The sequence below is a fragment of the Leptonotus elevatus genome, chromosome 21, assembly GCF_054856555.1.
Source record: "Leptonotus elevatus isolate MCC_2025b chromosome 21, RoL_Lele_1.0, whole genome shotgun sequence".
NCBI classification, from domain to species: domain Eukaryota; kingdom Metazoa; phylum Chordata; class Actinopteri; order Syngnathiformes; family Syngnathidae; genus Leptonotus; species Leptonotus elevatus.
The window spans coordinates 16187210-16211393 of NC_141259.1; the positions used below are offsets into that span (position 1 = coordinate 16187210).

At 42.1% G+C, this 24184-nt stretch overlaps 1 protein-coding gene across 1 annotated transcript in view; it reads right to left on the reverse strand.

Moving 5' to 3' along the window:
• Window positions 1–24184, reverse strand: part of LOC147156153 (cadherin-12-like) — a 99488-nt gene that overhangs the window by 39725 nt on the left and 35579 nt on the right. Inside the window, exons 3-6 of the mRNA XM_086065560.1 lie at window positions 20563–20857; window positions 13383–13502; window positions 8863–9030; window positions 5359–5546 (exon numbers count right to left, since the gene is read on the reverse strand). Coding sequence (XP_085921686.1) covers window positions 5359–5546; window positions 8863–9030; window positions 13383–13502; window positions 20563–20857 — 771 coding nt within the window. The remainder of the gene's footprint in view (window positions 1–5358; window positions 5547–8862; window positions 9031–13382; window positions 13503–20562; window positions 20858–24184) is intronic.

Below are 24184 nucleotides of genomic sequence, written 5' to 3' on the forward strand. Positions count from 1 at the left end.
CACACGCCTATTGTGCACTTAATTACATAGTGGAGGATGTCACTCACTCACTCACTCACTCACTCACTCACTCACTCACTCACTCACTCACTCACTCACTCACTCACTCACTCACTCACTCACTCACTCACTCACTCACTCACGTCACGTGACGTTTGTCATGCCGCACGGCGCTGTCGTTTCCGCAGCAGGCCTCGCGCCCCCACTTGATTTGTCCAAATTGTCTTCGCTGTCGACTTTGAGGCTTCCAACAAGAAAAAACAAACAAACAACAGAGCGCAGACGCACGCACGCACGCGGCGCACACAATAGCTATCAATTACCGCCTGTGGGAATAAATATTTTGCTGGGGATCAAAAGGGATCGAGAGCACCTTTTGTGCTAAAAATAGACAAGACGGCGTTCCACTGAATGCCAGCAACATTGAATTTTCTCACGTTAAGAAATGCTCCGAACGGAATGCATTAGCCAAAAAGTAATATCATATCGTTGCTAGCCATTGTAACATTTGAATACAAACTGCACCTAAATCCATGTTTTGAAAACAAAAGATTAAATGTATTGTACTTCAAAGGGAAATAATACCGAAGTGTGCCAATGTGGAGTCGGCTTTTTGGAATACATTCTTGCGAGTACGTTCAAACGTACTTGTAGGCTAAATGCTACAAACGCGTTTGAAAGTATTTGTGAGTTGCATTGAACATACTTCGTCAGTCCAAAACCTTTATTCAACATTTCCGTCATTGTATTTCCAAATGTACAGTTTGAACAATTGATTCAGTGATTCTTTTGCATACCACTAGAGGGAGCCCAGGTACCGATAGCAGTTTGTCGACCAGACTTGATTGAACCCGAGCTCATGCTCAGGAAGCGAGTGTGTTTATGTTCATCGGTTTTATTCAACGTATCCATTCAACAAGCGACGTTTCAATATTATGAGATTATTTCAAGCAAATCCTTGAAAATAAAATAAAAGCTTTTCTTTCTTTTCAGAGTTTCAAGTAACATTGCGCAAGCATTAAAAGCGTGATGGATAAAAAAAAGTGCTCTCCTTGCCTACCTGACAAAAGCAAGTTTAGCTTAGCGCTGCTGTTGCTATTACGCGTGATGACTGTGACACTTTTAGTCCTTTTCATTTCTATTCAGCGCCAACAAATTGAATTTGGACTGCCCAAAGGGGTGTGTGATGTGCACAGAGAAGAGGGGGGGGGGGCATAATGGGAGGGGGGGTGTTATTGTAAGCGGGCCTCACGTCATCACACGGGTGCAGGGCGAGCGTCACTGCATGCGTGTGCGTGTATGGAAGGGAGAATAGAAGCACTTGAGTAAAACACACACGCGGAGCGGGTGGGATGCCGTTTGCGTGGGGACGAACGGCCCACGCACTCAATTTGTCTGAAGGGCTGGACGCCGTTTCACAAAAAGCGTCGCCAGATGTGAGCGTGGCAAATCAATTGCAACACAAAACATTAGCAACGCAAGCTACGCTGATCAATGTTGATATCGTGCTCGTATGAGAATACGGCCTCAAATATTGACAGCCGTTTTCTAATATCCCGGCGACAGCCGAGGCTAGAACAACTCCAAGTACAATAATAAGCATTTTTTTTAAATTAGCAAGACACCCACAGCTCTAATGTGGACCATCAACACAATCAGCATCCCTTTTGTAAAAAAACAAAAAAACTAAACTTGCTAAAAAATGAATTAAAAGTAATTGAAGTCAAAACGAAATAAAAAAACAAAATAAAAAACTGAATGAAAAATCCAAAACTATTAGAAGCCTAGACCACCAAACTGCAAAAATTATAAATAAATATAAAAATATTATATATGCTACACATATATATATATATATATATATATATATATATATATATATATATATATATATATATATATATATATATATATAAAATGCTAAATATAATATAAATATAAATGCCAACATTTATTTATACATTCATTTTTTAAATCTCGTTTTTATTGTTGTATTTATTATTACTTATATGTAATTATTTATGGGTATACACATTATTGTTTTTATTTCCATTTATTTTTGTAATTAAATTTTTGAATTATATTTTTCATATCCGTTTTTATTTTCAATTTTATTTATTTATTCATTTATTAATTTATTTATTTATAATGTTGGCAGTTTTGGTCTTCCTCACCAAACATGCTTTCAAGCTTAAACACAGAACTTTGGTCATTAGAGGTTGTGTGAAAAGTTGTGGTCATTTATGCAGTCATGTCTGAGGGAGATTATATATATATATATATATATATATATATATATTAAAAAAAAAGGGAGAGTCTTTTGTGTATTTCATGAAGAGCAACAAAATGCGTGCATGAAGCTGCAGCCCGGCTTCCCCGCGTCCGGGGAGAAATAAGACGGAGCCCGTGCGAAGCGGCGTGTCGTTATTTGACTTGAGTGAATTTGGACATGATGGATGGCGCGCGTCTCCAACCGGGCGTCGCTGCTCACAAGTCAGGGAATTACGTTCAATGGAAGATGTGCGCTAATGTGGTTTATGGCCACAAGGGGGCCCCAAAACTCATCAATAAATACATCGTATGAGGTGCGACGCATTGAGTCTGTTCTTTTGTGGTTCGCCTGAGAATTGTCATTGAAATGTTTATAAATATCCTGGTGAAAATGTATTTTTCTTAAACTCCCTCAAAACGAATGGATCTTTGGAAAGTTGGATTTTTGCAAGGGTTGCTTGGTTGCGCTTGAGCCGCGACATCTTGTTTTTTGCAACCAGCACCGAATTGGGACGGCATGTTGCTCACAATTGGACGTAGCAAAAAGGCTCAGGCACGAAATTGACCAATGGGAAGCGAGTATACTCAAATGGGCGGTCTCGAAACTGCAAGATGATATCAAAGTTGGCTCATCGATCATAAAAAATGGATTGTGAACGTTAAAAAAAAGGGAAATAGCCCCCGGAACACCGTTTCAGCCATTGAATCCTAATTGGGTGGACGTGTCTACCCTAACGGGACGTAAAAAAAAAAAGCCTCAGGGACGCAAACCTTGAACTGAACAAGAAGTGGGACCTTTTGATTTGAAGCAGCCATTTTGGGCAAATTCCAGGTGCCCACTTTGGGAATTTGGCCAAACGAGCCCCAAGCTAATCGTAACCAAAAACAACTTGTCACTTTTCATGTCCCTCTTTTTAGATTATTGAAGAAAATCCATTTGTCAAGTCATCCCTAATAGCTATTCAAATGAGACATAATGAATTGTGTCATACAGTGGACATATAGGTTAGCTTATTTTAAGCCTCCATATTTTTTGAAGCATATAGGCCAAAGTTAATAACTTGCACATCTTATCGTGTTTAATATATTCCGAGCGGCTGCTCCATTTCGCTCCCTAATTTTAGTGCGCGCCCGTAACGTCTTCCTTTTGTTCAAACAAGAGACGATAGACCTTGAAGGCTTCATCCCCACGTAATTAATTCCTCCAACGTCGCCGCCACTTTGGTACAAAAGTTGGCCCGGGCGAAATGGCGTCCCGACCGATGCTTGTAGGTTCACGTGGGAAAATGAATTGCAGTGCGGATCAAAGCCGACCTCCGCGAGTCTTAATCAACTTAGCGAACGCGACATATGGCCCACGAGATGAGCTCCTCCGCGCTGAGTGCTCGCCGGAGAGCGACGGCGGCTAAACCGGGACGCCAAGACGCAAAGCCTCTAACCAAGGTTCAGGGGTCACAAAGGGCCCTCGGTGGGGTGTCCCCGCTGGCCGGCATTTCTTTTCTTCTACAAAGTCTGCTCCAACATTTATAATATATTGGGAACATCTTCTCGATTTCATACAAGAAGCTTCTTACGGCGCTTTTGTACCACTGAAATCATGTTTGCAATATTTCATGGAGCATGTCTGCGTCACAGTTCTCAGGTTGGGTTAGGTTCGTCGATTACCTCCAAATTGCCCATCGGTCAATCAAAAGCTGCCTGTAACTGTAACATTTCCCACAACACACCACGATACACACCACGATGGCATCCAAAGCAGAAGCAATGCTGCCATCTTCTAACCAGAGTTTGATTTTTTTCTTGTACTTTCTTAACTTTTCTCCGCCCATTCCCATAAATAAATCTTTCCTGATCGCCGGTGCTCCATGTTAGGTTTCCGGTTGATGAGCATTTATGGCTAATGGTGCTAAAGAGTTACTTTGGAACTCGAGCACTCGTTTGAAAGTCTGACTTGAATCCGCGTCTCGAACCTCAAACCCAAACATGTGAACAATCCCAGCGATCCTGTTACTCGTTAACGAGTTATTAGATGAATCGCACATGATTTGTGCCGTCTGTTGTGGTTTCTCGTATTTCAGTTTTACTGGCATGCAGTGGAGCCAAGATGCTGGAGTCGCGCCATTTTGTCCATTTAACTCTTTGACTGCCATAAACGTTATAAAACGTTTAGTAAAAACCTACGGAAGGGCGCCGAGCACGTTAAAAGACGTTCACTATTTTTTTTTTGTTTTTTTTAAACGGATGGAGGAAAGCCTTGGGCAGCTGTGCTGAAAGTATCAAGCAGATCTAGTTAGTATAATGACTCGTTTTGGCCCCTAGATGGCAGCGATGACTCTCTTTGCACAAGGTTGGATGGGCCGCCCACCGTGGGCGTCAGTAGAAGACATAATTGTAAATAGCACCACAGTTGCACACATTTGTAAATAGTTTGCCAAATTGTTGTCAAATTGTTACACTGTTGAATGTAAATAAAGGTATTTTGCTATCAAAAAACACTTTTTCATTCTTGGTGGTAGTGTTTTATAGAAGTAAAGCACTATTTAGGTGTTTGTGGCATCATTCATGGACAAAAAGAAGTGTAAAATTCACTAGAGTGCATGAAATAATATCGTTTCACTAAAAGCTTGATTTCTCCGTATTTTGGTCCAAAACAAGCAAAATCGGATGAAACTAACCATTTTCTATTGTTGATTGCTAAAGAACGGAATAAGGTAGAAACAAACTTTTTTTTTCTGATGAAAGATGAAAGTCCAATCTTTCATTTGGTAGTATGTGTGTTTCCACATAGTCCAAACAGAACATTTTCTGTGGACCTTGAAAGATCAGTCAAAATGCTTAAATCGGCTGGCACTCACAGCATCCCTTTTCTGAAAACGTCTGGCAGTCAAAGAGTTAAAGTTCAAGTTCAAACGCAAAAAATTCCATGTCAAACTTTGTAAATCGGACCTTTTGGACGCTTTGGAGAGCCGGCGGCAAAAAAAAAAGTAAGCAACGAGCCCGCCGAGGCGTTTGAAAGGCAGCTGAAGTTCAAGCTTGCGTCCTCTCCATGAGAAGCAAATCAAAGCGTTTTCTTTTTTTGTGGCTCACCCGCTTGAGGACGATGACCCCGTCCTGGTTGTGCTCGTTGGTGGTGATGTCAAACATGGCGCCCCCGTCGCCCGGCACGATGGTGTACTCCACTTGGGCGTTCTTGCCCACGTCCAAGTCGTGGGCCTTGATCCTGCCCACGGCCGAGCCCACCGCCGACGACTCGGGGACGCGCAAGTGGAAAAAACCTGCCGGCGATGACATTTGTGAGGTTAAGATCATCAAATATGAACATCTGCAGGCGTCCGCCACCGCCGACGCGACCGTCTTACAACAGGTGCGAACATTGATTTCTTCAGGTTGGACAGAAATCCTTTTTTCCCGTGATTCAAATCATTCTCAGAAACAGGCGGTTGTTGGTTTTGTACAAAAAAACAACATACAGAAATGAGTTAAATTTTAGAGTGGATTTATTTTTGTGGATATATTTGGTGACAATGGTTATCAAATACAGCTGGTGAAATATAGTTTGGAAAAAGGCTATTTATGCGAATCATTGGGAAGCCTCATCCAGGCGAGAAAGACTGAAATCTTAAAATATTTTTTGGGGGGGGGGGGGACAATAATATGTTCTATGCAACCCCGCGGGTCTAAATATGATATTCTGGTTGATGTTGTGTTAGTGGAATTTGAGTTAAGCAGCGAAGTCCAGCCATTTTTATCCATTTCGGAGGGCGGCCATTTTGCCACTTGCTGTCGACTGAAGATGACATCACAGTTGCTCAGAGCTCCGGCAACGATTCATCACAGCTCATCTGTTTAATGAAGCCGAGCTCTGATTGGCTGTTGCTTTAGCCCTGAACCACAGTGATGTCATCTTCAGTCGACGCAAAATGGCCGCCCTCTGAGATGGATCAAAACGGCTGGATTTTGCTTCATAACTCATATTCCACAAATGAAATATGAATCCGAATGTCACGTTTAGACGAGTGAGGTCACATATGACAATATTGTCAAGAAATGTTTAAGGTTGATCTGAAATCCTAACCAAGGTTTGAATCTCAAATTTAAAACCTTGATCCGACCTTGAAATCCTAATTTCAAACCCTAACACAGACGTGGAACACTCATTTGAAACCAACTCTGGCTGGAAACCCAAATTAAAAACCCTAAAATCTTGTTTGAAACCTTAATCCTAGCTTGAAATGTTCGTTTGAAACTCAAAGTTGAAGCCCTAAATCCCGTTTGCAAACCTTCACCAATTCCGTTTTTCTCGGAGGAAGCTTCGGATGTTCACACACAAACACACACGCGTCGATTGTTATTCCCCAGTTTGACCCCAACGTTGACCCGAGGAGCGAGATGGATCTTCCCCCAATCAATCTGGCAGTTATTCGCTCCGTAAATAATTCAAAGCTCGGAAGGTCTGGTGTTGATTTGTAAAGTTTTGGCAACGCAATTGCTCCTTTGACAAAACGTTGGACTTCCCCCCGAAGCAAATGATCATTCCGAGGCAAAAGTAGAACTCTCTCTCTCCAGCGAAGCCGTGGTCAGGACTTGTGAGGACTTGAAACATCTTCAGCGGCGTACCGAAGCATCCGCACGTGGCGGGAACCTTTGTGCTGTGACAGAATTATGGAAATATCAACTTTTTTTGCTTTCCGCAGCTCGGCTCCATTTACATTCCGGGCCGCTCGTCTGCGCTTTTGCTGTCATCTGCTGCTGCTGCTGCTGCTGCTGCTCACGGCCCGAAACCCGCACATCAGTGACTTTATAGAAATGGATTTTTTTTTTCCTTCTTCTCTTTTTACCACTTTGAGTTGCTGATTGAGAGAAGCAAATTCATGGGGTTTAGCAGCCTATAAAATGTGAAAGTAGTCAAGTTACAGCATTGTGCTGAAATGCAGTGAGTCAGCGCCCTCAACGCATCGCGCGCAAACCAAAATCTAAATATAGAAGGATGCTCCACCAGCAAAAAACAACGGTGAGACGACAAGCTTTCTCGTCATGCCGAAGCAAGTCCCCCTTTTGCGCCTCATGGTGACAAGCCGTGGAATTACGTGTGGCGCCGCTGTGGAGGAAATGGCCGTCTCAATACGTTTGTGACCATCTGGCTTTGGTTGTCGGGTCCAGTCAAGGTCTGGACGGGGATTCACATCCTTTTTTTTATTATTTTTATTTTTTTATTTTTATTTTTATTTTTATTTTTTATTTTTATTTTTATTTTTATTTTTTTTTATTTTTTTCACATCCTGATGTATGCTCGTATGTTCCAGAGTTTGGCTTGAGTGCTAACTAGCTTGCTAGCTCCCTAGCAGGTAAACGAGCAGCTAGCGAGAGAGCAAGCTAACTAGCACCTGAGGCTAAAGCCAAACTGTGGCAGGGTTTTTACTTTCGGGACCTGGATTTGCCACCTCTGGTTACATCACTAAAAGCGAGCAGACTTTAAAGCAAAGTTATGTTGCCACTCTAATGACGTAGCTACAATGCTGCAACATTGTGATATTGCAACATTAAAACGGCCACAATATCGTCGTTGTCGTGTCACAATATTAAAAACAGTGCATCTGTTAAAAAGGAAACATTTTATTCTATTTATGCAGTTCCAGCACCCTCTGGTGGTTAGTTTATTAGTGCAGTTTAATTTGAATTAGGCATGTTTTGGCCACCTACGTTCAAGACCAACGCGAGTGGCCAGATGAAAGTGAAGGTAGAACATTCGAGTTCCTCCACAAATTGACTTGATTCACAATATTAGCAAGTGCCTCAATATTAAGTATTTTTTTGTGATTTTAGGTCATTTATGTTCATTGAGGTTCATGGTACCGATACCAATTGAACTCTATGTATAATTATGATCTAAATAGAATTCTGTAGACAAGACATTTAAAACAAAATGACTGTCCAAGCCTTTTTCTGTCACTGCTGTTATGTACAAAAATACAATATTGTGCATTTTATTTCAATACGAGCTTGTTCTTTTTTCTTATTTTTTTTACAATATTGATGAGTTTTTATACAGTATTGTGAGCTTTTCTTTATATCGCCAACCAACCCACAATATGGTGATAATTATCATATTGTGAGCTTTGGATATCGTTGCATCCCTCTTAGCTTCTAATGCTAGCAAATAGCATCCGAGTCTCACTTTTTAGGCAACACTGACCGGAGTTATTTTAACTGCAGCTAAAGGACCGTTAAATCCGTGTTGTACAAAACATGGTTACTAAGTCATATCGTTAATTAACATCGCTAGTTTCATTTTGTTTACTTGTGCTTTTGTAGAAATAAAAAAGAACTCCTAGCAAAAAAAGAAAACAGGAATTTCTCTGTTGACGAGGAAAAAAACGGATGGAAAAACATCTCAATGATCCGACCAAGAAGCAGAAAAACATCATTTGGGCCGAGATAGTAAAAGAGGTCAAGCGGCAAGATTATTTGAACACTAAACATCAGAGCAATACTCAAATGAGTTGCTTTGCGATTTTTGATACGATCACCGTCAAAAGTATTCCTCGAATGATTTAAAGTCGACCGAACAGGTTGCATTTCAATGAAACTCACTTTTGGAGAACCTCGGCGGGTTGTCGTTGACGTCACTGAGGGTGATGTTGACCACGGTGGTCCCGGCCAGCCCCCCCAGTTGTCCGCCCATGTCCTTGGCCTGGATTAGCACCTGGTACTGCTCCTTCACTTCTCTGTCCATGTTGGGCAAGGCCGTCTTGATCACGCCTGCGGCACAACAACGGCACAAATGTCATCGCCATTTGAAGAAACGGCGCGGGCGGAAAGCCGGCCGGCCGTGCCGTGCTCGCGTCCGCGTCCGAGCGCACGTTTCCATTTGAAGACGCGTCTTCACCTGAGGAAGACGAATCGAGGTCGCTTAATGAACTGGACATTCAAACGCTTGAACTGCAGCCAAGACTTGCGGCGATCACACGCACGTTTATGCAAAGACTCAAATCTAACCAAGATTAAATATACTTTATCTTATGTTACAGCATTTGATTTGTTTTGAATATTATTTTAAGACAGGATTCCTCAATCCTGTAGGTTTTATTTTATTTTTTATTTTTTTTATTAAGAGCTCAGTATTGTTCATTCGGAAATGTCATCATCATTGCTTTTATTTTTTTTAATTTTTTTTTTATATATATATATATATATATTTTTTATTATTATTATTATTTTTATTTTTTTGTGTGTGTGTGTGTGGGTGAGTATGTGTAGGTGCGTGCGTGCGTGCGTGTATTTGTTAGCTCACCAGAAAATCTATTAGAAAAAATCTCATACCGTTCACCTAAACCGAACACCAGGAGACCCGAGGGGACCAAAGAAAACCAAGGAAGGTGAAATCCAGCACCGACCAGACACCACCCACCAGAACTCCTCCCCAGCCCAAGAAACACCCAGACCCCAACAAATCCAAAAAACATAAAATCAGGGAGGCCTCAAGAGACCAAAGGTTTTAGATGAATCCGTCCCCCCTTCACCTGATTCTAAAGATCTTGGTGAAGTGATTCAATGTAAGTAAAACCTGCAGGACTCTGTCTTCAAGGACCAGGATTGGGGACGCCTGGAGGTGTGGATGGCATAACAATTGTAGTTTTAAGACATTTTTATAGAGTAGCTTTGAAGTTATATAGTCCTTCTTTCATTCATTTTTAAGCCCATTTTTTTGCAGCGTCGTCACCGATCTGTTCAATGTGTGTGTGTGTTTATAAATTTTTTTAATGAAGAAAATCAGGACGCCATCTTCCCGTTCTGTCTCACTCTGTTGGTCAGAGTTGATTTATTTATTTATTTATTTGTGTCTCTGGACTTGTAACTGTTAAGTGAATTGTGTTGTGCTCTGTACTGACAAATGTGAGTTTAGTTCATTGCAAATAACAAATTGGCTAAAGTGCCAATTATATAAAAAGGACGCTTCAAAAATCATGAAAATCAAGCTGGCCGATGTTTTCAAATGGCCGCTGAAAACTTCCTCCATCCAGCAACTTTCTTAAGCCTCCGCATCCCTGCTTGCTCAAGCCACCAAAATATATCCACTTAAAGCCTCCAGTGGCTGCAATGCATCCCACCGGGTCGTCGCGGAGCTTTCCTCGATTGCGACGAGACGCGCTGGCCGCCAGCTAGCTAGCTAGCTCGCGAGCTAACAAGCTTCCGCGGACAGTGACATTTGCTCCCTCGGGAATTCAAATACCGACACTGATCAGTTCTCTTGGCATCAGAAGAAGATGTTTTTTTTTTGGGGATGGTTTTGTGTCGCCAGCTAGCTCATAGCACGCGTTAAATCGGGACAGTCCCGGGGTTTTGAGCTTTGTGTCCAGTCGGCAAGCCAATTGTTTGGTGTGTGTCAATTACACAGTTGTCATAACAATTTATAGCGTCCTGGTTTTTAATTTGGAAAATGGGGTCACCCCACCAAATAATAATAGATAACCAACTTCCAATTAGAAGAAGATGGTGAAAAACAGTGCAAAGCGACCGTATCAAATGTTTAATTTTCACTTTGTGAAGCATTGAAATGCTCGTCTGGCAAGAAGAAATATCTCGGGAAAGATCAAGCTTAATTTGAGAAATGTCTTCTTGGCGAGATTCCAGTTTGGTTTTACCAAAACCAATTTTCTGAAACCGTTTTGAAGCCCAGCCAGTGCGCACCTTTTGCAGTTTGTGAGTCCTGACTTTTAGTTTGAAATGACGCGTGACAAGAACGCCGTCGGGCTGCCGCGACGCCCGTTGAATGTTTGTTTGCTGATTGCCGGCGTGTGTTTGCGCCGCTAGACGGACGCCCAGCCGGGAGAACATTTATTCTCGCGGCATGATTTTGTGTTTGTGCTCGCCGCTGTTTTTTTCACATCCCTCTGCTGCGCTGCGAGCGGCAACACCTTCCAACCCGTGTCGCCGCTGCGATACGCGCCAAAGGATTTTATTACGCCGAGAACCGTCCCGATTGTCCCGCTGCTGGCAAAAGTGTCTTTAAAAGGGGGCCATTTTATGTAAATGTGGCTTCGTAAGAGCTTGTATACAAATAGAGGCGTGTCTGGAGTTTGTGCGCACCCGTCAAGTGTGAAATTAAAGGACAACATTAAATCTTTTATCCGCCTTTTTCACAAAATGCGTCTGTCAGCGATTCCTTATGCATTTTGCTGTCACACGTGGGCTAATTTACATATGGACTTAACTCCATAACTCTGCCCCTCAGGTGGGTGGGGCTACCATTGCCACAGTATAGCGCCCACTACAGCCAAGGAGGACTTATTGTCAGATTTTTTTTTTTTTTATGGGACTCATTTTCAGCAATAAAAAGTTAATATTTTGTCTAGATTTAGTTTGATAACGTCATTATTTTTTATTTTACAATTCATACCTTTTAAAACCATTTGTTGCGGAATTAAAATGACATCACAGGTGTCCAGGGCACAGGTAACAACCAATCACGGCTCACCTCTGTTCTGGGTTTGGTCATGTGACGTTCACAACCTGAGCCACGATTGGTCCTTCCTGAGCTCCGCGTGCACGTGATGTCATTTTCAGCCGACAGCAAGTTGCAAAATGTGCTTTTAAATGTATTTATTGTACATGATAAGTAATGAAGTTATTCAATTAATTACAGACAAAATATTAACTTGTCAATGCTGAAAATGTATGGCTTTAAGTATCGGCGGCTGGTATCGGTAACTTCTACAACAACCCGATACCTTACAATAAGGTAGGGTTGGGATAACGAAAAACATTGCGCAACTTCAAGTGAATTTCAGATTTATGTTTTTTTTATTTTTTTTTTTAGAATTTTGCTATAACTCTGTGTATTTGTAGAAACGTGTTTCAAATAGTGGGGCAAACATAACCCACACTAAACGTTGAGTCCAAACCCCCCCTCCCCGTTCCTCCCCCTTTCCTCCCCCTCCTCCCCCTCCTCCCACTCGGCTGCCAATCCACAAGCTTTTACCGCCGTTCTGCTGCGTTGACTCCAGCATAAACAACAAAATAAATAACAGCGCTAATGTTTGGCCATAATTGCGTTTGGTCATTTCCAAGCGGCGGCCGTAAACAATTGTTAGTCAGTCAACGACAAAGCGATGAGACGTTGAATGGAAACATCTGCGTGCTGCTGGCTCGCCAAGATGTGATTCACATCAAATGGCTCCAGGGTAATATTTAGGGATTTGTTTTTTCAGACCGATCCCAGTCCTCACTCTTTGAGTACCTGTAGTAGTAGAAATTTTTATTTAACTCGATGTCCAACATTTTTTTGAACCAAGACATTTGTTTTTGACGCAGATGATTTGAACTGCTGCAGTATAGCGCCAACTACTGTCAAGGAGGATTTATTGTCAGATTTTTTTTAATTTTTTTGCCTTAAGTATCAGTGTCTGCCATTGGCTGCCTCTATGAATATGAAGGACCAAGAAAAAAAAAGAAAAAAAAAAGAATGACTAAATAAATAAAAGTGAAAATAAAAACGGATATAACAAATATTTCCAAAATTTGATAAATAAATATAAATGGAAATAAAAAACAAATATATATATATATATATAAATAAAAGTAAAAATGAAAACAAGATTCAAAAAATAAATATAAAAATAAGCGTTGAAATAAATATAAAAATAAATAAATAAATATAATTAAATATCAACCAATAAATAAAAACGCTCTGCTCTGACATTTATTTATTTATTTCATGCTGCAGACACTAAATGAGGGGGTGGTCCTAAGCGCTGTGTATTGTTTTGATTTCCATTTATATATATATATAATTTTTTTTGCATCTAATTTTTGAATGATATTTTTTACATCACTTTTAGTCATTTATGTATATATTTAGTCATTTATTTATTTTAAATTTGGGCAGTTTTGGTCCTCCATACACGAGGACCCGATACCCGAATATAAGGCCGCTATCAGTACTCACACATCCCTAGTAATATTAAAATGGTTATGTGGCACGCTTATGAATGTGTTTGGAAAATGCTATTTTAGCACAGCATGCCTCAGAAAAATGAAAAGGGATGATGTGATTCTGCCGCATACCAGACATTGTTTTAGCAATTGCCCGGAACGTCCTTCAGAAGTGTTACCAGTTTTGGGGTCCACCGAGAAGTAGGGCTGTCCGTGCAGGATGCTGTACACCACCCGGGCGCTGTTCCCGTACGTGGGGTCGTCCGCGTCGGTGGCCGTCACCTGCGTCACGTACGTCCCTGCGGAGAGACAAAAAACACACACACACCTGACGCCATTGTAAAATCCCAAAAAACGAGCCAAAGATTAAACCCGCGGGGCGCTTCTCGCGTCCTGGTTGGGCCGCATCCAGCGCAGCCGTTTATTAAATAAGAGAAGGACGCCAAGGGAAAGAAAGAGCCACGTGCTCGCCAGTGCTGTTTGCGTGGCAGCCGTCCAAATGGCGTAATTACATGTTGGATCCACCTCGCCTAACAGCATTAGCTTATTATTTACTGCGGCTTTTCAATTAAAAATAAGCATGTTTGCAATGCTTTTATCAGAGTCAACATGCGGATGCTGTGGAATTATGGGATGCAAAATGACAATGACAATACAATACAAGGAGAGTCATGCCGAGAGTTTCGCTGAGAACGGTAGCACTGCTTTTGTGTTGGCGAGATGAAAGGAATGAGTCATATCAATATGCAAATTTCAATGAAATTGCAAAAAAGTTAATTTTTCATGATCTCTGCAAGGTTTGAAGATTTTCCGTGTTGCCCTTTAGTTCATCAGAATAGTTGCATTACTGAGCTCTTAAAAAAAAAAATAAATAAATAAATAATAATAATAAAAAAAGAATAGTTGCATTATGTCCATGAGAATAAAAACACAGGATGGAGACGATTAAAAAAAAAGTTTGCCACTGATTATTTGTTTGTTATTATAAGTTTTTAAATTCAATCTCACTAAGGACATTGCTTGAACAAATTAGGTAAGAATAGAAGTAAATCGAAACAAAATTATTTGGGGAGAAATGAGGTTTGTAATTAAAATCATACAAACAAATATACTGAAAACCAGTAAATACGATTTAAAAAGTATTAACATGAAAACGCTAAACTTGCACAAAGCGAAAGTGATGTTTTAGATTGAAAATATATGAACGAAATCATGCACTATTCAAATCAACTAAATGTTGTCAACACAAAATGGAATCGATCATAACTAGAAAAATTCAAAATGGACTGAAATGATCCAATTTAACAATAAACAAAACTGAAAATACTTTACAGTATTTCCAATATGCAATAATAACTCATTATGGATAACCAATTAAAAACACTTTCAAATTTAAACCAAATATTTGTGGGTTTATGATGTAACAAGGCATCAACGTGTAGCAAAAATCCGAAAGAAAAACATGGACAATAAAAACAACAATTATCTGCTGACTAATGTTCCTGTAGCGCCAAAGTTTTATTGATACATCTTGTTCGTCAATACTTCCATGCGTCCATGACAGGCAGCATGCGCGGCCATGCTAATGTGGGTGGAGCCTCTTTAAAAAGCAGCTGCATACGAAACAAGCTTGATCTTGTGAGCAGCGTGTCGCAATAACGTGCAAACGTTATGGCCGGGCGCGTTAGCGGCTAACAAAGCCGCTAATGGTACCGAGACCCCCGCGCGAGCAGAGGACGTCCAAAGTCCTCAGCGGTTCCCCTGTTTGCGCATCTTTAAATAGAACGAGTCCGCCGGAGGCCATCGGCACTCCCGAGCGAGGGGCAGAGACCAGGAAGAGAAACCAGAAACATCATGCGCGATAACAAGCACCGACTGGAATTCACTTACAGCAATAAATAGTGAATACGGTTTAGGTGAACGGTATGAGATTTTTTCTAATAGGTTTTCTGGTGAGCTAACAAATACACGCACGCACGCACGCACGCACGCACATACACATACTCACCCACACACACACACACACAAAATAAAAAAAAAAAAATATATATATATATATATATATATATATATATATATATATTTAAAAAAAAAAAAAAAAAAAAAGAGCAATGATGATGACATTTCCGAATGAACAATACTGAGCTCTTAAGAAAAAAAAGCAAAAAAAATAAATAAATAGTGAATCCCAGTCATTTATGGGCAAGTTTTGCGTCTGTGTGTACCTGTAAATATATGTATATAAAATAATAAATGTTCTCCAAAATGGGCAAGTATATGAAAATTCTTGTTTATTTGTAATGGTAGTTATGTGTAATTGCCATTGTTGACCATGAGGGGGGGAACTTCCCCTGAAAAGACAACTAAACATGCTCAATAAACTTGATTTGGTTTCCAACTTTGCTAACGTGATAAAACAAAAGAGAAGCAATGCGCGGCGGCGCCACCTCGTGGGCGTCCCCCTCTCATTTAAAAGTCCCTTCATGAGACTTAAGCAACAATTAGGGTCGACGCGGCAGTCCACTCAGACAACTTGCCCCCCCCCCCCCCCCCCCCCGCCGTTGCCACCAAACGACAAACGAGCCAAATAGCAGAGCTCTCCGCAGTGTTACCGTGGCAACCCAAGCCTGAAATAACGACCTGCGCTTGACGTCAAAGTGACACACAGATTGCTGATATGTATGTGCTGAAGTTGACGGTCGCATTATAACGTAGCCTAGCATTGGACGAGTTGTGGCGCAAATTGAATTTTTGGCACAGTGATCGGATTAAAAGCCGCTTATTGGAAGCATTGATAACTTGTGGGATTATAAATCCAGAAGTTTAGAACCTATCTTTCACGATTTGCTGAAACATTTGGTGTGAGGGTTCAAAGCATTATGTCATCAAAATAATATATATATATATATATATATATATATATTTTTTTTTTTTAAATAAATAAAAAAATAAAAAAATAAATAAATAAAAAAAATAAAAAATAATAATATATATTATTGATGTTAGCAAACATTTGAAGTTGGGGTGCAGCGTGTGCAGTATGTATATATGCTTCTTTGGTTAAAGAACAATTATAAACACAGAAGACAAAAAAAACACATTTGCATGTTCTAATTAACAATCAACTGGTTTTCATTTTTACATAATCCATTTTCCGTCTTTTTTTTTTTACTGTGCTTGCCAGCAAACAATTTTCCTCCGATTTTAGATAAATCTCTCCCCATAGATTTTGGTCAATTGAACTAAAATGGCGTCAGATCCACAATAGCAATTGTGTCGGCTATATAAATAGCGCATTTGCGTAAGCCAGGTTTGTAAACAAGTTATCAGTCGGAACGGCAAATGAGTCAAGCTGTCAGCTTCTGAAGCGCTAATCCCGAAGCCGACTCCAGCTGTCTCCGTCCGGGCTGTCGTATTTACGCCTTTGAAAAGCAATCAAACGGCTGGAGCGCTTTACCGCTGCTAGCTAGCGCGGGCGAGCTTGCTGCCGTTAGCTAGCAGTCGGTGCTAAACGCTGCTAAACGGGCGCCGTGCAATAGAATGTCATCATCGTGATATCGTAACTGGAGCTCGAACTCGACTTCAGGACTTTGTCTTACTGGCGTCTGTCGCAACAGTTTGAGGCATTTCTATTGCCGTTGGTTGTTCATAAACTCTGAACAGACGACAACACGCTTCCAGAAACAACTTCAAAATAAAATCGCTGCAATGCGTTGATCTGCATATACGACTTGGTAAGGTAAGGTTTATTTTGACATTGGGTTTCTCTCAGCGTTAGCCCCGTGACATGCATATTGCCGTTAGCTTGACTGCAACTACCTTAGCGGGTATCCGAGGCAGAAATGACGAGGACTTGTTGCAGCCCTAGTATTGATAATCGCTTTTGTACAATGATGCCCATTTTGTAATCGTGGAGGGCATTAATCGAAATCGTAATTGAATTTCGATTCATTGCGATTATCATTTATTGCCATCTCCAGTCAAGCATGAGCTGCTGTTTTAAACGTGTCATGTAAATGAATCAATTATATTATTAAATCTTCTTAATTATAGGAAGGAAAAAAATCCATCAGACGTGTTTGTGGGATAATCACTTTTCGGCTAATTAGCTGTCTGTCAATCATCTCATTAACGGGAACGGCGTTGCCGCGGCGACACGAGCAGTTTATCCTGCGGTAAACACTTTCAGCGTGTGTTGTTCTCCCTTTATTTATTTATTTCATTTGTTCCCGCGCTCTGAGGGCGTCATTGCCATTCTGGCGGGGGAGGAACTTCTTCTTCCAGCGAGTTACCTTGATCTGCTCTCACGGGGATTGGCCGTGAATAGCGGTCTCTCTCTCTCTCTCTCTCGCTCTCTCTCTCTCTCAAATGTCAGGAGTCCGCCGGGCGAGTGAGGCGCTCGGAGCTCACCTGAGACTCTCCAAGCCGACTCCACTCACTCTTCGTCTTTATGTCTGGATTTAGCCGGTCAAGCGGTGAAGACGCGGGGCGATATCCGTGCAACCAGACCAACCAAATGTTCACTTTCGCAACGTCTTTGATTAAGCGTCTAAAAATGTATTAAAACCCTAACCCGGTCTCTTCACACCCTACTTTGAAACCCTTAGCCTGGTTTGAAACCCTGACTTGAAAGCCCAAATGTGAAACCATAACTCCAGTTTGAAAACCCAACCCAGACCTAAAGTCCTAATCTAAAACCGTGAACAAGTATTCAAATCCTATTTTGAAATCTTAACCAGATTTAGATCAAAAGAGTTTTGAAACCCTAACCGAGGCTTGAAATCCTAAACTGAAACCCAAACCGTGGCTTGGAACCTTTAACTAAAACAGAAACTCTAAACCTCTCATTTTAAAAACAGCAAAAACAAAAAGTAACCTAGTTTAAAAAAATAATAAGATGCGACTTGAAACCAAAACCCAGTCACTGGCATTTGAAGGCCACACAATAAAAAAACAAAACAGCTTAAGCTTTAAACTATAAATAAAATAAAAGATTCCTGGCTTGAAACCCAAACTTTACAACCGCAACTTTGCTTTGAACGCTAATTTGATACCTCCTGTATTTTGAAACTCTAACTTACTAACCTTATAACCCTAATTTGAAAAACCATAACTAAGCCTTATCCATGGCTCAAAACCTTAACCCCAGCTTGAAACCCTACTTGAACCTGTTAGCCAAGTTTGTGTTTCCGACCGCCTCGTCTCTACGACATCCATCTTGGCAAGTGTCTGTCTTGTTATCGCTTTAGGGAATTCCGGCAACATAATAAATCCACTCAACTTTTCTGCCGACTCTACAAATGTGTCATGTTTAGCATGCATTGACTTTGTCGGCGTGATGGCCGTCGATGATTCGACGGGCCCCCGGGGCAGAAGAAGTCGGGAAGGACGGTACCGACTGACTCAGTCAGCAGAAGACACAAAGTAGAACCCGGACTTCTCGAGGCGGTTTTTGAATATTTCCGAGGTTCTGGTGACTGATGTTGCCGTGTTTTCCTCCACTACAAAAAAAAATATGACCTGAATTATTTATTCAGACTCGTCCCCCTCCGATCCGGCCCTCCCCGGCCCTCCCCGGCCCGCCCCGGGGCTTCGGTGACCTTGGAGATGATTTCACTTCTACAATTACAAACGCCATTCCACATCCGCCGTGAAGGTGAACGGCGGCTTTGCTTGAAAAACGGCTTTGCTTTCGAAATTGGACTCACTAAACTCTGAATAAAGAGAAAGCTGACTGCAGGGAAACAAATCTGCCGGTTCATTATGAGCGCCATCAACAAATACGCGGCATTTATAACTCATCAACATCAGGCGGTGCGCTGATGCTGCACTAATTACGCACGTCCGTCATCCTGCCGCTCTCCGGCGCGGGCTTTTTCTTGCGCAACTATTTTGTCTGCTTTGCCGGCAACATTTGGCGCCGAGCGGAGTCTTTGCGTCGGGTGTCGTCGTGAGCCGGGTGAACGTGACGCGTGACGATCCTTTGTGAAAGCTACAACTTGAAACGTATTCGACGGCATGCGATATCCTGCTGCCGCTGCCATCTTGACGTGGCCCCTTGAAGGCTCTTGCGGAAAACGCTTGCAACTTTGTGACATGAGAGCCTCGATGCTTCCCGCCTTTCCGACAAGTTGGCAGACGGCGCAACTTGGAAACACAGCGGCACCTTGTAACCCATCAAGAGAAAACCTTTGGCCAGGCTGTTGGACTTTTGATTTGTTTGGATCTTCAATTATTTTGCTGCCATATCATGACAACTATAACGTGTTTATCTTTTCAATTTGTCACTGGCGATCTTGTGAATTCCTTTTAATTTAGGAACGACTCTTGGAGAAGGACAAAACAGACGTTTTTTTTGTCAGTCAAACTTGTTGGCAAAATGTGGTGAGTATACACTTCAGGTATTAAAGAAAGAAAAGCATCCAACTTTAACGTTCCCTTCTCGTCTTCCACCCGGAGAAAAAGTGCACTTTGTAGCTTTGTTTCCGGCAAATTCTCATCACTTGCCACTGTTTTCATTTAAGGCAGAGGTGGGCAATCTCGGTCCTCGAGGGCCGGAGTCCTGCAGGTTTTGGAGGTTTCTCACTTCCAACGCAAGCTGATTCCAATCAACAGGATCGTTATCTGGCTTATGCAGAGCTTGCTGATGAGCTGATCATATATCAGCTGTGTTGGAGAAGGGAAACTTGCAAAACCTGCAGGACTTCGGTCCTCGATGCCCACCTTTGATTTAAGGCCTTCAGCAGTATTTATTTGGGAAGGGAAAGGCTTTCACCTACTGTTGATTAGTAGTTACACCTCATTGCCACTGACAATTAAAAGCGGAGTTCCCCAGGGCTGTGTTTGCATTTACTCCCCTGTTGCTTAGGCAACGAAGGCCAATGGAATATCATCATTCATTGCGACGACCTCGATCTTACAAAAGGAGCACACTGAACAAATGCCAGCCAGATGGAATTTCAATTCAGAGCTCAGAAGATAGTCATGCAAATCGATGTTTCTTTATATCTTTATTATTTGCATACCGAGTTTTTGTTGTCGTTGTATAAAAGCCGTTTTTTTTTTGTCCCTCGGACTTTCTATGTGCTCCTCATTTGTGTGACGCAACGCCGCGCACATTTTTGGGAGTCTTTTGCAGTGAAGTGGCCGCTTTGACGTCAGGCGGGCGAATAACCGATGGCCATGCAAAAAAACAGCTCGTTAGCGGCCATTTCATCCACAAGAAGATGGATTTAAGCTTTTTGCATACGTTTGTCAGTCAGACTTGGAGACGCATCCTGCGTTTACTAATTGAACACAAAAGATCCCGGGAAGGCATCCGTAAACAATCGTTTGCTTTGGCGGCGTTCGCTGCCTTACCCACGGGCGACATCTCGGGAACGGTGGCTCGATACGGCCCCTCCAAGAACTTTGGCTCGTTGTCGTTGATGTCTTGGACCTTGATCACAAACTCGGACTCGGGCTCCAGGGGCCTGTTGCTGTCGAGGTCGACGGCCTGAGCGCGCAGCGTGTAGTAAGGCTTCTCCTCGCGGTCCAGACTCCGTAAGGCGTGGATGTCCCCCGTGGTTTGGTCGATGGTGAAAATGGAGCCGGCGCCGTCGCCCGACAGCGTGTACTTGACCGCGCTGTCGCCCCGATCCAGGTCAGTGTGCAGCTGCGAGACAAGAAAGTGCGAGAAAGACACAGGTTGAGCGCAAACACTGACGCGGATAATGACACCGCGAGAACTCTGGGTGGGAAAAAGAGCTGTCAGCGAATGCGGCTCGTCCGGGAAACTCAAAAAGCTCGACAGACGCCGTCAAGTGGAAAAGCAAATGATTGTGCTGTCAGAATGTTCCATTGACTAATGAGGATAAATCTCTCATAAATAATACATGGCCACTGCAGAGATTAAGACCTGATTTTATTCATGTGCGACACGTTTGTCTCCAAGGCCCAACAACAAGGAAGTACTTCACAGCTAACGGACCGCACTGACCTATGACTGCGTCTTTCCTTGTTCTCGCGCTCGTCGACGCGTCCTGTGCCAAGCGACAAACGTTGCGTTTACTTCAGATCGGTCATCAAAACTGAAGGTTCACTCAAGAGTCAACGTCCTCTTATCAGCTTCTGATCATTTGCTGAAGACTCAATCGTTGACCGTTCTCGTCAATGACATCCGGCTGGGACATCGATGGCACACTCGCGCCTTCATCAAGCTACAATTCTTAACATCCATCCATTTGCTCGACTGCGTTGCCCTGGTCAGCTGACTTGGGACAAATGTTTCTCAAATCTGCCCAAAACCCAGATACGGCAAATCCAGATCAAGTAAAAACCTGTGCCGCAGTTTGGCTTTAGCCCCTCGTGCTAGCGAGCTAGCAAGCTAGCAAGCTAGCAGGTCAACAGGCACCCGGGGAGCTAGCTAGCTTAAAGCTCAACTGTGGCAGGGTTTTTGCTTTCTGGACGTGGATTTGCCACCTCTGCCAAAACCCTCCAGTGGTGGGAAGTAACAAAAGTCAAAGTATAGGCTTAGATATAAATATTTATAAATAAATGATATACTACATTTGTTTAAGGTTTCTTCAGACATCAAGAAATCTCATCAGAACGGTTCGTCACGGCGATGATGAGAAAGACAAAATGTTCGAAGTGGCAAAAGTTTTGGGCACGTCGTCGTGGAACGCAATATTCAGCGCTCCTTGAAAGATCAGTCAAAATGTTCTAAAGTCGCCGGCAATATTGAGAAGGCAACTTGAAAAATGGACGTCATCAATGTAAAATAACTAGAAATGTTTTTTTTATAAAACCAGAAAAACTAAACATTACCGTCAAAACGTACCTAAACATCACCTCTTGCCCGTGTGAAAGAAGATCTACAGAGTTGTTTATTTTTTGGGGAAACCTGGTTGAACCATATTTCAATTAGTTGTTAAAACTGTTTGCATTGCGATGGTCCATTGTGCTTTTCTTGTCATCTTTTCATGTTTGTTTATTTCTTGCTTTAATCGCTCAGCAGATAAAAGCCTGAAAAAGTCGCTAACGATGCTAGCGGGGTCTCATCTTGTGATGTTCGGTATGATATAAAAAAAAAAGAAAAAAGAGACAATTATCCGACAGATGCGTCTTTTTTTGTTGCCTCAAATCAAAGTTTGCAATCTCTCGTGGGCAAATCTTTGGCGAGTTTAAGAGCGTCTCGGCTCTGGGCTGCGCTCCTGAAAACGTGCACTCGCAGGTTTGTACGTTTTTAATAAAACACAGTGTTTGTTGCGGGGCGCTGAACAGATTGTCGAGGCGTACCCCCCGCAAGGGGGGGAAGACTTAACAATTTGCCAAGCTGTTGTTGTTGTTGCTTTACCATCCCGCACTTATTGTTTTTCGCGTGGACTGACCCGCCGCCGCAGATGCTAATAATCGTTACATGAAAGCTCTTTGCTGGGGACTTTTCTTGCAAATCCTTCAGACGGACTGTTGCAAGCGCCGGCGTGCTCGTCGTCCTCCGAGTAAGCGAGTTTACAATCAAGCCAAGAGAAGCGCGACATCTGCCGAGTCTTGCGCAATTTGGCGGGAGAGCGCTGCAATGAAGAAGACAACGCAAATGTCACACGGGCGAGATTTGGGGGAAGCGACTGATCAAGATCACTCAGAAAAATGCAGTAAATAAAACTCAAGGGAAGAGTACGTTTACAAGTGAAAAAAATAAAAATAATAAAAATAATATATATATATATATATATACACACACACACACACACACACACACAAATTGGATGTGGGGAAACATGAAAAACAAACATCAGGTGGATGAAAGTGACACATACACACACCTACACACACATGCGCGCACACACAGTGTTGTGTTGATTTATCATCCAATTTGCAGCCAAAACCCAATCGACTTTTGTTCCCTGCATATTGAAAAGAAAATCATTATCCTTTTTTGTGTTGTTGTTAGTCTTCGATCATTTCGCCCCTGTGTGCCAATTAATGAATTATGTGATACACTTGATTTTCATTGTTTAAATGAATGGCATTTCCCTCCTCTCATTCATTACAAGCTGTTAGCATTATGTGTAAAAATTATTGAGGTGACACGTCGTTTCTTTTGGTATTTTTGCTATTTGCATTTCCCATTTCGTGCCACGTGCTAATTTGCAGGTTTGTTTTGTGCAAACACCAAAAAAAAGCTTCTGCTTGTTGTAGCGCAATTTTAAAAAAATGATTTGATCCCATTCGTGGATAACATTTGCATGATTAAACATTCAACTTGTAAAAGCTCCTCTTGATATTGTTTGCTTTTGAGGGAGCGGTTTCGTTTTATGTCATTCACCCGCCCTCGGTTCCGCCGAACCAATGGGCTTTTGTTACCATGACGACACGGCCGGCGGAAACGGGGACATCGTGACGAGACGGCAGCCTCGAGTCTGAAGAGAAAGGTGAGAAGAACAATTTTCCCCGTCGGAGGCAGCTCTTCAAAACTAAACCATGCGGCGCATGCGGCGAACACGTCGGCAAAACCAATAAGCTGACAACGTTGTGTTCTAAAATGCAGCTTTGTTTACGTTTTAAATTATTGTAGCATTTCATCGTGGTTGAAAATAGTGTGTCTGCCATATTATAAGGGGGAGCATCTGGCATGGGGGCGGGATTATATAAAATTGCCCCAGTGTTAATTCACAGGCAAAAATTCTGACTGGCTAACGCATTTTCATAAAAAGCCAGAAACTTGAAGATTTATGTGGTTGCTAAAGCAACTATTGTAAACAAACAACGAAACGCACGTTTCCCACAATACACGTCGTGTTTAAAAAAAAAAACACAACTTTTTTCTCCCACCCGTTGCGTCCACATAATCCTCACCGTCCTCTCCATGCTCCAGGAATATGAATTATGAGCGCGATATCCATATTAATCGAAGTTCCCGATGGTAGATGTGCACCAAGCGGCGCCTCTCATCTTGCTATGCACAAAGGTTGCATATTGATTCATTTGACTGATTTGA